Here is a 14,904-nt window from a genome sequence, read left to right as displayed (position 1 = left end):
TGAAGCCATGAGAAATGGTGTTTGAATCTGAAGCCGAGAAATGAGTGTTTGGTGCTCATCTTGGAGAGCTCCTTATACAGCTAGAGGAAAATGATGTTGTGTGATCTCAGTTTCCCCAGAAACATAAGACCAAGGAACACTCTTAACTAATGCATAGTCTTTCTACTCTAGGAAGAGTCTGTGTCCAGAATTCCAGCGGTCTTCCTTCATAGTCTTATGAACTGGGGTCTCCACCTAGAAAGAAACCTTTGACTTCCTTAATTCTTTGCCCAAAGCCTCCTGCCTGAGTGAGATCCAAGAACCTTCCAGCTTCCTTTCCTTCTGACCTCTCCTTCCCGCTAACTCCTTCTAGGCTCTTCTTCCTCTCTCCCCTAAAAGGAGAGAGTGAGGGACAGATGATGTCTTGCCAAACAAGAAGTCCCTTCCCTCTTACTGTTTAAAGGTGGTTTCCAGGGGCTCCTGGGTGTCTTATTTGGTTAAGCATCTGCCTTCGGCTCAGGTCATGATCCTGTGGTCTTGGGATCAAGTCTTGTGTCAAGTCAGTATCCCTGCTCAGCAGGGAGTCTGCTTCTCCTGCTTTCTCTACTGTTTCCTCCACTTGTGGGCTCCTTCTCTCTCTCTCTCTCTCTTGCTGTCTGTCAAATAAATAAATAAAATCTTAAAAAAAATAGAGGTGGTTTCCAATGGGAGGCTAATTGAGAGTTATTTATATGATGAGCGAGTACTTGAATTGTTCAGCTGGTTTTGAAAAAAATTTAAAAACAAGCACATAGTCCCCACAGTTTACCGTAACTCATTTTGTCTTCAAAGGGTTTAATGCACTTTCTTACATTTTCATTGTTTTCTTCAGCATCTGTTTATTTGTGTTAAAGATTGTCTTCTTTAGGATCTTCAATATTAGATAATGGGCCCTTGCTTTTTAAACTTACTTCCCAGTAAAAAACTAGGATATAAGTGTTTTTTTTACACCATACTTTGTATTTTTACATAACATGAAAGAAGCTAGTATTTGTACTTACCTAATCAATAGGATTTTAAACAAAATTTGGAATCTATGTTTTTACAGTTTTGACATCTTTCTTTTTGTTTATGTAAAATATAAAGAAAGTGATACTGAACCAACTAGGTTTACTGGGCTATATTTAAATGAATAACAGTGGAGCCTATTTTATATCCTTCCATCTAAAACTCTGCTTGGGATTGAGGCAAGCACATCACCTTTCTCAGGGGTCTTGTTGACCTAGGCCACTGCTTCGGTGCTTATCTAATTCTCTACGTGTATACCAGGAAATGTTACGAGAAATCACTCAGATGGACACTATCACTGTGTACTTACAACACAGGATTTTGATTTTGTGAGAACAGGCCTAGACTAAGCAACACTTAGAGAAACTGAGAAAGGTCTTGCTAATGTGTTTCCCCCAATTCTTCATTTTGACAACATTCAAATGTATAGAAACGTTGAAAGAGTAGTATAGTGGAGACTTATTATTAACCTATTGCTATATTTACCAGTCCTTCTGTTTTATTAAAACAATTGAAAATAAGTACAGATGTCATGAGTTTCTCCAGCCTGGAAGGTAAGAATAGAGTCCCAAGATAAGGACTCTTTCTTATACAACCACAATATCATTCCATACCTTAGACAATTAACAATAATTTCCCAATAATATCTAATAAGCAATCCATGATCCATGTTCAGCTGTTCCCAGTTGTTTCTAACATGTCTTTTTGGCTTAAAAAAAAAAAAGTATAGAATCTCATCAGGGTTCATGAATTTGCTGTTATGTTTCATTTGTCTTTAAATTTAGAACATTCTCTGTTTTTTGGGTATGTATATTTCTTGACATTGACGTTTAATGAAGAGTCCAGGATAGTTATTTTATTGAATGCCCCACAATCTAGATTGTTAATTGTTCTTTTCTTTTTTAAATTTTAAATATTTTATTTATTTATTTATTTATTTATTTAAGAGAGAAAGAGAGTGTGAGTGGGGGAGGAACAGAGAGAGAGGGGGAAAGAATATCAAGCAGGCTCTGAGCTGAATGGAGCCATCCCACCACTGGGCTCCATCTCATGACCCTGAGACCCTGACCTGAGCCTCAACCAAGAGTCAGATGCTTAACTGACTGAGCCACCCAGGCACCCCTGCCCAATTGTTTCTTTACTTGCTTTTTAGTTTTTAACCTTTTGGAAATATATTTACAGAAGTGTGTGTAAAATATAGATATGAAGGTTTGTGGAAGTTACCTTTCCAGTCTCTGGGATCCTAAAAGTCTGGCTCTTTTATAAACCCTTATCTCTGCACTTGTTTCTCCATTGCAGTTAGAGAATGTCGAGTGCAGAGACAATTTCCTGGCACTTTCCTGCAGATCAGGGTACTAAGGCTGGGCGGCTTCCAATTTAGGCAGTTCCATTGTACTTATCTCAGATCCCCTACCGGGGTTTCAATTAGAGAAGTTATTGTTTAGTTCCCCTTCTAAAAATGTTGCATTCTGTAATCTTCTTGGCTTTAAGAGATTTGGGTTGTTTTTATACTATGTGAATGCACTGGCTATTAGGAAAGTCACTTTAAAATTTGGGTGATTTAATTCAATTCTTAAAACTGCCTTAATAATTAGGTTGTAATAAGACACAATACAGGGTGTACAGGTTCCTCACAACCTGGTGTTTTGGGCTGTAGAGACCCAGCATCGATCCAGAGGTGGCTCAGAGTTCTTTATTAAAAAAAAAAAGAGGGGCGCCTGGGTGGCTCAGTGGGTTAAAGCCTCTGCCTTCGGCTTGGGTCATGATCTCAGGGTCCTGGGATGGAGCCCCACATCGGGCTCTCTGATTGGTGGGGAGCCTGCTTCCCCCTCTGTCTGTCTGCCTCTCTGCCTACTTGTGACCCCTCTGTCTGTTGAATAAATAAAATCTTAAAAAAAAAAAAAAAGAAAAAAAAAGAAAAGGCCAAATGTTAAAAATATTATGACCTGGGACGCCTGGGTGGCTCAGTAGGTTAAAGCCTCTGCCTTCAGCTCAGGTCATGATCCCAGGGTGCTAGGATTGAGCCCCATATCAGGCTCTCTGCTTAGCAGGGAGCCTGCTTCCTCCTCTCTCTCTGCCTGCCTCTCTGCCCACTTGTCATCTCTGTCTGTCAAATAAGTAAAATCTTTAAAAAAAAAATTATGACCTGGGTCAACTTTGTCTTTACTCTTCTAATTACCTTTACTTCTCTTCCTGTATACTCACAGTGCTTTCTTATTTTTCTTGTTCTCAACGCAAATGCCAAATGGTGATGATCGATGATGGTGTAAATTGGGGTCCTTAACCTGAAGTCAGTGGGTCAGTGAACCCAAGAAAATCATATGCAACATTTGTGTATATTTGCCCATGTGCTCTGTTCTGGAGAGATGTTTCCATAGATTGCTTCAGCTTTTCAGGGGTGCCTGTGAGCCCCAAGTGGTTAAAGGCACTGGTTAAATAGTTACTTCTTACTAGGGCCTTTGCTATTGTCTGACTGTTGGTATAGTATCTTTCTTTTTAGTAATCTTTTTGTGTGTTTGTTCTGGATTAAAATATTACAAGAAATAAAATTAAATCTATTTATAGTATTAGTCAACACCCAGAGATCACCATTGTTTACATACTGGTAAATTGTTATCTACCTACCTGTCATCTGTCTACCTATTTATCAATCAAGTATCTGTTTATCCATCTACACACACACACACACACACACATTTTTTAAAGGAATCATTCTGTATGAACTCTCTACTTTTCTAAGTGTAGATCAGCAACAGTTTTCTTTAATTGTTGCATTGTAGCTCATTATATGGATATACTGTAATCATCCCATCTCCTCTTGATGGACATAGATGTTTATATTTTAATAGGAATCAAACCTTAGGCAAGGTTTGAACAAGGGAGATCTTGGAGCTTTTGCTGGTGGCAAGAACCCTCTTTGTCTTATCCTTGCTAGCCCCACATCAAAGACGAGACTCTGGATTTTGGGCCAGAGAACATGTTTGTTTTTTCCAAAAAAATGAGAACCATACTCTTACATGCCTCCCTCTAGCCCCCAAGATAGTGACATGAATTGGCAAGTCATCTCAAATCAGTAAAGCATGTAACAGCCTTATAGGATCAATCGCCTTCAGAGCAGCTTCTTTTAAATCTGTTCTCCATTCTCAAGATTCAAATGGGCCTAATTTTGTATAGTTTACTTACATTTTTAAAAGTGTTTATGAAAATTATTATTAAAAAAAAAAACCCCGAATACTTTCTTAAAATACTTGAATCATGTAACCTGGGAGACTTCACCAAAATATAAATATGTATGATTTCCCTGGGTCTCTGTGTCTGTGTCTACATTTTCATATGATATATTGCTGAAAGAGGTGTTGCTGATTGTCTTTTTTTCCTTTTCTCTCTTATCTGTTTACCACTGACACTACCAGATTAGAGGCTGCCCTAGTCAACACCCTTGGGTCCTGGGGTAGTAACTGTTCCCATCTGGCTGCGTGTGATTAATGGTGTTTATGTCATGGCATAAATCACGTCTTGCTGTTCAATCAGCTGAGACTCTGGCCATTAAAAAAAATTACTCTATCTATAAAAATCAATAACCAGTGGTTTTTGGAACGAAGCAGTTCTTTAACAGTTATTCCGTAAGTCTGTCTGTAAAGATAAACAATCAAATTTCTACAGTCACTGAAATTGTGCAGGCAACAAGAAATATAATCTCGCAGATAAAGAATGACCTTAAGTAAGGACAGGTTGGAAGCCATTTTAAGGAAGACAAGGCAACCAAAGAAACCCAATACTCTTTTGAAAGTCTTCAAGAATGTCCCCCTTTTTCACGGATCCAGCTGACACCACCACCTCAGAGAGCTCAAGATGAATTTTCTGAAAAGTGTGGAAAATAAATTAGGTTGATAATAGCATTCTGTGACTGACTTAATACCATTCACAACTCTCTGTGGACTCTAGCTACAATACAGAAAAATCAATTTTATTTATTTACCTCATGTTCCCCTCATACATTATTGCCATGAGGAGAACACACAAAATCTGAATAAATAAATTAGCCAAGGTGATGAATGGCAGGTAAAATAAAATGGAAGACCACTTTTTCGGGGAAGAATAGAGCTAAAGATAACCCTTAGACACTTTACTTTGTGGGAGATATTATGTGTGCTGTTAAAATGGTGGTGTTGACCGTGTGTAACAACATGCCTGAATAGAGCGAGGCAAGATTAATAGTCCTGATTCACTTATGGTTTTTTTCACAGGCTGTGGGTGAGTGCTTTGGGATGTTGCTCACACAGCCTGTTTTGCTGCAGTAGCCACCGCTTTTGTGAGCAGCCCAGTGTTTTTGCTCAAATTGGAGTATGCCTCACTGATTCCTGTCTGCATCTTGCTTCTGAGGAATCGGTGACTGCAAGATACATTTCAGGAATTCGAGTTGTACCAGTTTTGCCATCTTTATGATGTGCCTCACTTAGCCAAGTGCAATTCTAAACGGGAAAGTGAAGACTTCCCTTTGCTACTTTATAACTCTGTTCCCAGAGCAGATCACATCCTGATTTCCACAGTAAGCTGGTGGCTCTCTACAGGATCACAAACCCTACTCCATCAAGAAGGCAGGACGGATCCCTCGTGCCCTTTCCCCGAATGGAAGATAGAACCCTTTTAGCAAGATATGATCCCGCAGATTTGTTCCTACTCGATGAAGGGAGGACTACCCTTCAGGCAAAGTGCTTTGGTGGAAACATCCTGTTTCTCCCTTCCTTGTGTGATGACCAGAAGCTGAGAAGGGCTCTGTTTCCTGTCACTGAGCTGCCATCATCCTCATTTACATTATTGGCAGCTGTTACTTTGTTAGAAGTTTAAATTATCTGAAGAACTCTCAACTGAGTTCAGATGTTTGTTTATTGGCGCTGTCCTAGGCTTCTGAAAACAGTCTTTTGTGTTCTCCCAGCCTTAAGAAAAGCTCTTCTCTGAATCTGCCCTTCCTCCCTCCTTGCTCTTTTCTGGGAACCTGCTTCATTCTCATGAAGCAAATTAAATAAAGAGGACAAGGGGCTTAAAGCTCGTCAGAAAGGAGACTCTAGTGGTGAGGCGACCCGAAACGGAAAGGAATTGGGACTCAACATCCTGCATTTGTGCTTTGTTTTTGAAACTTCGAGTTAGTTGCCTTAATGAATTAACCAGCAGCCTAATGGAAAATGTTTCTCCTGTCCTGGTGGGGGAGCCAAATACTAGAGATTTGTAACAGGAAGGCTGTTGATTCTGGCTTCATTGTTGGGCCAGTCATTTGTGAGCTGGTGGCCGGACCGCAGGCCACACACTTCTGTGCACATCTTCCATGTATTGGGACTGCCTGGGTTTTGTTTCTGCTGTCGGAGACGCGGCGGAGAAAAGATGGTGAGCCCTGGGTTTCATTTCTTGTTTGTGTTTCCCTTCAGCATTGAGGATGGTACAGGATGCCAGACTCCGTTCGGGGGCAGGGAGGGGGCTGTTGAAATCGATGAGCATATGTGAGTGTTATGCTGTTAATGCTTTTTTTTTCTGTGTCATCCTCTGTAGAGTTCCGGGAACGCGTCCTATCGCTGCTCTATGTCTTCCTCTGCGGATTTTTCTGATGAGGATGATTTCAGCCAGAAATCTGGCTCCGCATCTCCAGCTCCGGGAGACACCTTACCCTGGAATTTGCCTAAACATGAGAGATCAAAAAGAAAGATTCATGGGGGCTCAGTGCTGGACCCCGCTGAGAGGGCAGTGCTTAGGATAGCAGGTAAGCGCGTCCGGGAGGGGACAGACCCCTGACGGGAGTTGCGGAAATTCACCCATCTGCGCCCCCGGGAGCCAGAGCTGGGAGCTGATGCACTGGGCAGAGGTCTGTGCTCAAGGTGGGGGAGGAGGATGACCATGTTTACTTTATGCTTGATTTCTATCGAGAAAGCAGTTTGCCCAGCCTGCTGGTGACTAAGCTGTTTGGCCCTGTCTTCTGGTTGGATGGATTGATACCTTCGAATTGCAAGGGGGATATTTACAGACATATGCATTAAACTTTCCCTATTTACATGCCCTAGCTGCTGTGACATTCTGAAAGTATTAACTTCTGTGATTCCTAGTGTATTTGCTAGAACCTGTGAGAAAGCTCCCTTCATTTCCATTTTTTGCCCAGGGACACTGAGATTCGCAGGTTTAACTGGGGTGGATTCCTGGTGTTTGGTATCCAGGATTGCAGAGGGAATTCCAGCAACTTGGATGCCTTTTTTTTTTTTTTTTTTTTTTTAATTGTAGCATCTCTGTCAGAGTCATGTGTCCATAGCTGCTTTCCGTCCCTGGTGCTTTTGAAGGTTTAGCCATTGTGCATTCCTGATTAATTAATATAGGGGAGGTGCCAATGTTTCTGTTCTGTTACCGGTGTTCCCTTGCACTGGGTGTAGAAGTCGAACCAGAAGGGATGGCTTGTTTTAACCAGCTGAAAGCTGAGAACACCAAGGAAACCAATCCTCCAACCTCACAGTGCCTGTGTGGTTTCTTCATATGTGTTCTGTGCAGGAGACTTGCTTCCTGCGGTGATTGGTGCTCAGTTCCCTCCACAGTTTTCTCTCTCAGAATGGTAATGAGTAGGGTGGACTAAATCTTTTGCAAAGGCCAAAGGTCAGGTTTTGTCCCCAGCTGATTTCTGCAGCCAGTGAACCTGGCCTCCTTTCTTCTCCACTCCCGGACATTCACTCTGGGGTGGTGGGTGTGTGCCCACTCAGTTTCTTTTGCCTCCCACTGTAATGCAAAGTTGGTACTTTATATTCCTCTGAGGGGCTGGTGGGGACTAGTCCAGAGCCCAGGCACCACAGCAGCAGAGACTCCCCCTACAATCCCCCTAGTAGGATTTTCTGTTTACAGGAAAAACAGTGCCCAGACAGCCATTCTCTAGTCTGGGTTTCTGGGGCAACAGCCTTGAGCTTCTTCTGGCTGCTGTTGTGAGAAGTTGCCTGTTCTCTTCCAGGCCTTGAGGGGAGGGGTGGAGCGGTGAAAGGGTGGGAGGAGGGAGGGTCCTAGAGGGAGACTGTTTGGGAGCCAGTGAGACCAAGTAGGGGTGGTTTGGGGGAGCTGGGGCAGACCTAGCTCTCACCACCCTCCTCAAGTATTAAAAAGTGTTTAGTCACTGAGGCCTGACTCCTTGCCCGGTGGAGATACTGCTTCATTCCCCACCCTGCCCCTCCATGAGCAGGTGTGAGGCATGGAGAGGAGGAGCCAGTATCTGCACAGTATCTTTGGCTCAAGAAAGGAAAGACAGGTGAAAGGAGGGTGCTGAGAGAATTTGGAGCTCTAGCCCATCAGAACAGGATGCCTGTGTTCCGTCCATTTTGTGGAAGGAAGAAGGTGCTTCTGGCTTGAGATTTTTGTTGATGGTGACAGAAGTGGATAATTTGTTTTTTGATGGTGCAGGAAGGGGTTATGAGAGAAGGATGGGTCAGGTATTTGTGAGGGGGAATGAGATTATTTAAATTGAGGAAACCGACTAGGCCGGAAGGCCAGAGAAGTTGAAGGGACTAATCATCTGTGTACACTATAGTTGGAGAAGAAATGGAAGAAATGGGGGTTCTGATGGGATGCAATGGACAAGAAGATACTGGTAGACTGTAAACTCATGGAGGGCAGGGGCCATTTTTTATTTGTTCTAAAATGTTCGCTGAGTGGGGATAGCTATAAAGTTAGTGGTCGTTAGTTAACTTGAGACCTCAAAGTCACATACTTTAAAGAGATTAATCAAAAACAAAAAACAAAACTACAAACAGAATAAGCAGCCCTAGTCTGGAAATGTGGTACTGTTTTTAAAATAAATATTGGTAAGTTGGCTGTTTTCTACACAAATCATAATAATCGTATCTTGGGAGCACAGACTTGGAGGCCAGTCTTCCAATATCTGTTTAAAAATAATGTAGCTAAAATATGAAATTCAAATATGTTATTTGTTCACCACTGATCACCCAGTGGAAGATAAGGGAAGAGGGCACCTGAGTGATTTTGGTGCTGTGGGTAGTTTGAAAATATACTATGAAAAGATTTCAACTTTTAACTTTATTAGACATTTTCACACTCTGCCTGAAAATCACCCATCTTTGAAATTCATCCCTAGTAAGAGATGGGGTGAGGTTCAGAAATGGTATGAGGATGTCCATTGTGTTCATTACTTAGTAATAAAGGAGTTGAAAGTCCAATATTTTTATTTGTTTTTAAGGTCATAAAAATAGAATTGAACATGAAAATGCCTAGAGTCAAAAAGACCACATGCTGTGTGGGATCACATTTAATAAATATTGATCGAGTCCTTGGAATAAAATGAAGAAAAGCACATAGTTCTGCTTTTAAAGAAGTTATAGTCCAATATGATAACTGGATTTGTTGTTAGACAGTTACAACATGGTGTGAGAGATTAGTTGTTATGTCTATATAAGTACCTAATATGAAAAGAATCCAGAGGAGAGTCTAATTAACATGGGCAGAGAATGGAGCCTGAAAGCTTCTGAGGGGAGGTGCCACTTGAAGTGAGAATTAAAGAGCTTGATAGGAATAGGGGGAAAGGGAAGGCCACTTCAGAGCGATGGAACCATAAGAACAAAGGTAGGGAGATGTGTTTATATGGAAATTTCAAGTGCTATGCATAGTAGAACATGGGATTTGGTAGAGAATAGCAGAAATGGAAAGGTCCCTATGTGTAATTCTGAGGAGATTGGACCATTCATGCTGTAAGTGGTGAGGAATTATTGAAAGATTTTTTGGCAATGCAGTGATATAATCAGGTTTACATTTTAGAGAGTCTTATGTCACATGCCTGACACGACGATTTTAAAAGTGCTTTTGCACTTACTGTAGTGTTCTCACTTTAAAGTCAGAGACTATACGCCTTTCCTATGTCTCAGGGTCAATGTGAGAAAAATATGACGAAGTGTAAGGAATGCGGCTTTATAATATCCATTGTATAAATGACTTTTACATAAGAACTATAGATCTGCTATTCTTAGTTACTGGATATGGTAGGCCGAGTTTTTTATTCTTGAAGTGCCCGTAAAGGTACATGGTTTGTTGGGAACAGTGCTATTTTAAAATATGGATTTTTGTCCCATGTAAATTCTTTAAAGTGGGAATTGAAGGGTCTAAGCAGAGTCAGACTTTGGACTCAGGCAAACTTGGATTTTAATTCTCCCTCTATCGCAAGCTAGTTGTATTTTCTTTGGCAACTTACTGAATTTTTCTCAGCTTCATTTTCTCTATTAAGGGGTCATGGTTGTGGCAAGTAAATAAAGTAGTGAGTGCAAAACATTTTGCAAATTCTTTGGTACATGGTAAATGCTGTATAAATGATAGTTTGCAAATGGTCAGATGCTCTTATTTTTTAGAAAGATTTATTTATTTGAGAAAGAGAGAGAGAGAGAGAGAGAGAGATCATGAGCAGGGGGAAGGGTAGAGGGAGAGAGGATTTCAACCACACTTTGTGCTAAGCACGGATCCCAACATGGGGCTTGATCTCATGACCCTGAGATCATGACCCAAGCTGAAACCAAGGGTCAAATCCTTAACTGACTGAGTCACCAGGCGCTCCATGGTCAGATGTTCTTATAAGCATTTACAATGTTGTCTCATTTAGTCTCTGAACAACCTTATGAAGTAGGTATAATTATTTTCTCCATTTTTTAGCCCAGAAATCTGCTGAGAGAGGGAGAGACTCTTCCCAAGGTCATACAACTAGCAGGTGGTGGATCTTGATCTGAATTCAGGCATTCTTAGCTCCAGAGGGTAGTCTCTCAACTGCTGTGCTTAACTTCTGCTTCCCTATGGAATAGACTATTATTATTAGCAGGTTGACCCAATATTACCATTCCAAGAATTCACGGGACAAAGGCTATCTTTATAGAAAACCCCAATGCTGCTGCTGTTCATTTTGACTGTCTCCTTAAAAGGAGAGTTAAAATCAATTAAGAGTGCATTGATTATATTCACAAAACTGGATGCTGCTGGGTTTCAGTCTCTGATGGAGGCTCAGACTGTGCCCTCAATGACCCTAGTCATTGTAAAGGAGACAAAACAATTTTGAGAGAGATTCATGTACGTGTGTGTGGTCTATCAATGGAATGACTTTTAGGGATCTAATTGTTAACTCTTTCATTTCAAGGTGTCACAGATGATACATGCTTGTTACTTCATGAACTAATGAGTACATAAATGCATACCAAGTTGCGAGAAAACCAGTGATCCTAGGAGCTTGGTGGGACATGGACTCAAACTCAGATTATAAACCAGTGGTCAGCACAGCAAAGAGAGATACGGTCTTGCTTTGGGATAACAAAAGTAGGCCAGTTGCTGAGGAGAAGTAAAGATTTCCAATTCTAATTCAAGTAAGTTTTTTTCCAGGAGTGTACAGTTTTTAGGAGTACTCATCCCCATCTAAGAGTTAATGAAAAATGGTCCAGATTCACAACATTGAAAGGGGAAAAAAAACTTATCAAGGACAAAAGGTCAGTACATATAAAAGGAAGAAATAGGGAGGGAAGATGTGGGCAAAAGGTGAAGCTGACAAGTCAGATGGTCAACAACGCATTGATTTAACTATTAATAATTATAGCTAACATGTATAAAGCCACAAACTTATAAGGTAGGCACTATTAACCCCATTTTACTGATGAAGAGAGGCCAGAGAGGGTAAGTAACTTGGCCATGTCACACAGTTAGTAGGGAGGCAGGATGCCGACTTCAGTCAGTACTCTTAAACACATCTATTTTCCCGTCTGAGTACCAAATGGTTCTTGGATCCTTAAAACTCACCACTTTAGTATAAGACATTACAAAGTTAAGGGAATTGTGTCCATTTTGTTCAAATTCAGAAGATACCTGTTCTGTATGGAATGAAAAATGGGTAAAGAGAAGGAGGGAGGGGACAAAGTAAGCAGGAGGCACTGAGAACGAACCGGCTGTGGCCGCCTCCCAGGAGCGCAGCGGCAGATGCTCCGGCCGGCTCTGGGGGGCGGAAGGGAGGGACTGAGGGCTGGTCCGCCGGCCGCGCAGGCGCAGTGGCTTCCAGGCTGTCAGGCCCTGAAGCGCAGGGCCACCTGCAGAGGCCGCGCCACCCCGCCCCCGAGATGTGCCCCGGGCAGGGACCCTGGTCCCTCCCCACCCCGTGCGGCACTGAGTGACCTGAGTCTCTCCGTGCCATAAGCTGGGTCGAAGAGTATTTTCCACTCCTGCCCCTGTCATCCTTTCCCGGGGGAGACCTCCGACCGCTCAACCCATTTTGAGGCGGGGGGGACGGGGCGGGGGGGGGGGGTGCTGCGCTCGTCGGTGACCGCGATCTGCGGCTTTGTTTCCCAGGCACCTGTTGTGGGTCCCAAATAGAAACCTCACCCTTGGGGATCCGGGCCGGCCGGCCAGTGTCCGGGGGTGGGCGTGCTTGGCCGTGAGATCGACCCGGGTGGGCGGGCCGGAGAGGGGGCCCCCGGGGCGACCGGCCCTGCCTGGGGAGGGAGGGGCCGAGCCGCGCTAGGGTCGGAGCAGAGCCAGCCGGGGCGCTGACCGCCGCGCTTGCCCCCTCCCTTCCGCCCTCCGCCCTCCCCCCTCCCTCTCTCCGGGGGCGCGGGCGAGTGTCTGCGGCGCGGCGGCCAGGAAATGCCGCAGATGCGCCGCGCAGCATCCCGGGCGGAGGCAGAGCGCTGGTCCTCCGGCACCGCCGCCGCGGCCTCAGCCGGGCCCGCAGCAGGCGCCCAGCGCAGGGCCAGGGTGACTGCCGTGCTGTCCACAGAGGGTCCCGGCGCCCGCCGCCCTTCGCCCGTCACCACTGGGCTCCAGGCTCCTCCGCGTGGCGTGGCGCTGCTTGTCGCCGCCCCCGGGCTCGCCGAGATTTGCTGCTGCTGAAACCTGAGAGGGACTCTGGCTCCCCGGAGCGGCGGCCCAGCACCCGCAGCCCGCCAGGGGGCCTGGGCGTTTCCTCTGCCGGCTCCGGCGCCCACCGCCCCCTCGCGCCCCTGGCTCTGCGTCTCCGGCTTCAGCGCTCTCCCCCAGCCCGCCGCTCCTTCCGCTTTTCCAGTTCTCAAGACTGCGTCTTGCTGACTACGATACTCTCCGGGGTTAAGAGGGGGAAAGGGGAATTGGCCAGTCATCGCTTAGATAAACTTCGGTATGGCGGGGTACCTCTCGCCAGCTGCTTACCTGTACGTGGAGGAGCAGGAGTACCTCCAGGCCTACGAGGATGTTCTGGAGAGGTACAAAGGTATGTGGTCCCCCGGGCTCCGGCGGCGGGGCTTAGCACGCACCAGCCCGGTAACCGTTATCTTTGCTTAACCAGAGCCACTACTGCTTGGGCACACGTAAACAGGTGTCTGGGCCAGTCTTGGGAATGGACTAGGGTTTTTTGGATGGGATTTAGTGACCTCAACTCAGAGAGAGTGGTGGGGGTGGGCGATGGTCCGGAGACGCCCTTGGATAGGCTGTGGAGTGGGGGGAAGGGGTTTGGGTTTCAAGCACATTGCATTTTCTCTCCCTTGTAGAAGCTCTTAAGTACTATGAATAATCATAATTCTTCCTGGGAGGGTGGCTACCGGTTAATTCTCCACGGGATTACTAAGGCATTGCTGCTCTTGCTTTGCATGGGGTGTTGGGTAACCCTACAAAAAAAGGTTCTTGGGTTCTTAAATTAAAAAAAAAAAAAAAAAGGTTCTTGGGTTTCACCACTGAGAGCATCACCAAATCATTTTTCTTAGAATGATTTTATTTGAAAAAAGTTTGTGGTTTGTGAGTATATACCTATTCTTGTGTATCATAAAAATTACTTGATTGTGTGATGGATGAAAGCCTTAAGTCAGTGAGTCTGTTGTAAATTTAAATTTAAATGTAAAGCAGTATATTTTGAGATGCTTTTCTGCCTATTCTTTATGTTTGGGAAATTCTGTGCCAACCTGATAAATTTTTTATATTTTAGTATTGTTTACTTTGACTTGATAGATAAATATAGTGTTAGACAAAGTGCATCGTCTCATCTTAAAGAGTCTTTTTGTCTCTGGAAATCATTTTTCAGTGTGTATAGACAAGAGACACAGTAAAGAGACCAAAACACTCCCCACCCAGGGCTACTCATGGACCCTTAATATATTAATAGTGAAGAGTGGCTTGATTCATAGCTTGGATTCAGAGGGTTTTGTATCTTTCAAATATTTGCTTTGGTCTTAAGAAACTATATGCAAATTGAATGGAGGGTTATATGGTTAAAAATGGCATGCATTGCTAGTTTTCTATTAGCAGAAAGTAGAAATATAAAATCCTGAATTGAACAACTAAATTCCAAATTTCCAAAACGCTCACAGTCTACCCAGAAATGTATTTTATCTCTTTCTAGAACATGTTTTGTTATTGACATTCTTTAAATCCATGTTGAATTTGTAAACAGCGCAATCAGAATTCCTTTGTGCCAAGACTCTATTGTGTATAACACTGCCACTGAGCAAGTGCATTGATATTTTAGGCTAAAGCACATCGGTAGCATTTATGTGTGCGTGTGTAATACACTCATGTTTATTTCTGTCTTTACATTTTAAAATAAGGTTTTTAATCAGTTTTCTCCAGAATGTGAAAAATGAAAAATATTACAATACAGATTAGCAAACCTTATTGAAGACTACACACCTGTGCTGTTTAAAATCCAAAAGCAAAAAAGTCTGGAAGTTCTTCATACTTTTGAAAAAAATTACTGCTGTGTGAATTTTTGTCTCATCAAGTTTTACCTCAGTGATGTATGGGTGATTTCAGGTGACTTTGAAAACGGTAGCTGTTGCTTTGACTTGACTTGAGGAAGCAAGCATTCTTTAAAAGCGTGTTTCTATTTGCCTTTGGAAATAAAAGGAAAAGATCCGAAGGCCATTGCAT

General features: G+C 43.4%; 1 protein-coding gene across 20 annotated transcripts in view; it reads left to right on the top strand.

Annotated features, from left to right (window-relative positions):
• DST (dystonin) overlaps window positions 1–14,904 on the top strand; it is a 480,329-nt gene that overhangs the window by 108,073 nt on the left and 357,352 nt on the right. For 13 of the 20 annotated variants that reach the window (XM_046005408.1, XM_046005389.1, XM_046005387.1 and 10 more), the window contains one exon: window positions 6,571–6,778. In XM_046005408.1, coding sequence (XP_045861364.1) covers window positions 6,571–6,778 — 208 coding nt within the window. Of the gene's footprint in view, window positions 1–6,317; window positions 6,409–6,570; window positions 6,779–13,047; window positions 13,256–14,904 lie in introns of those variants that run through there. The other 7 variants (XM_046005402.1, XM_046005399.1, XM_046005398.1 and 4 more) reach the window with 3 other exon arrangements.

The sequence above is a fragment of the Meles meles genome, chromosome 5 (genome assembly GCF_922984935.1).
Source record: "Meles meles chromosome 5, mMelMel3.1 paternal haplotype, whole genome shotgun sequence".
Lineage (NCBI taxonomy): Eukaryota > Metazoa > Chordata > Mammalia > Carnivora > Mustelidae > Meles > Meles meles.
This window is presented reverse-complemented; position numbering and strand designations above follow the sequence as displayed.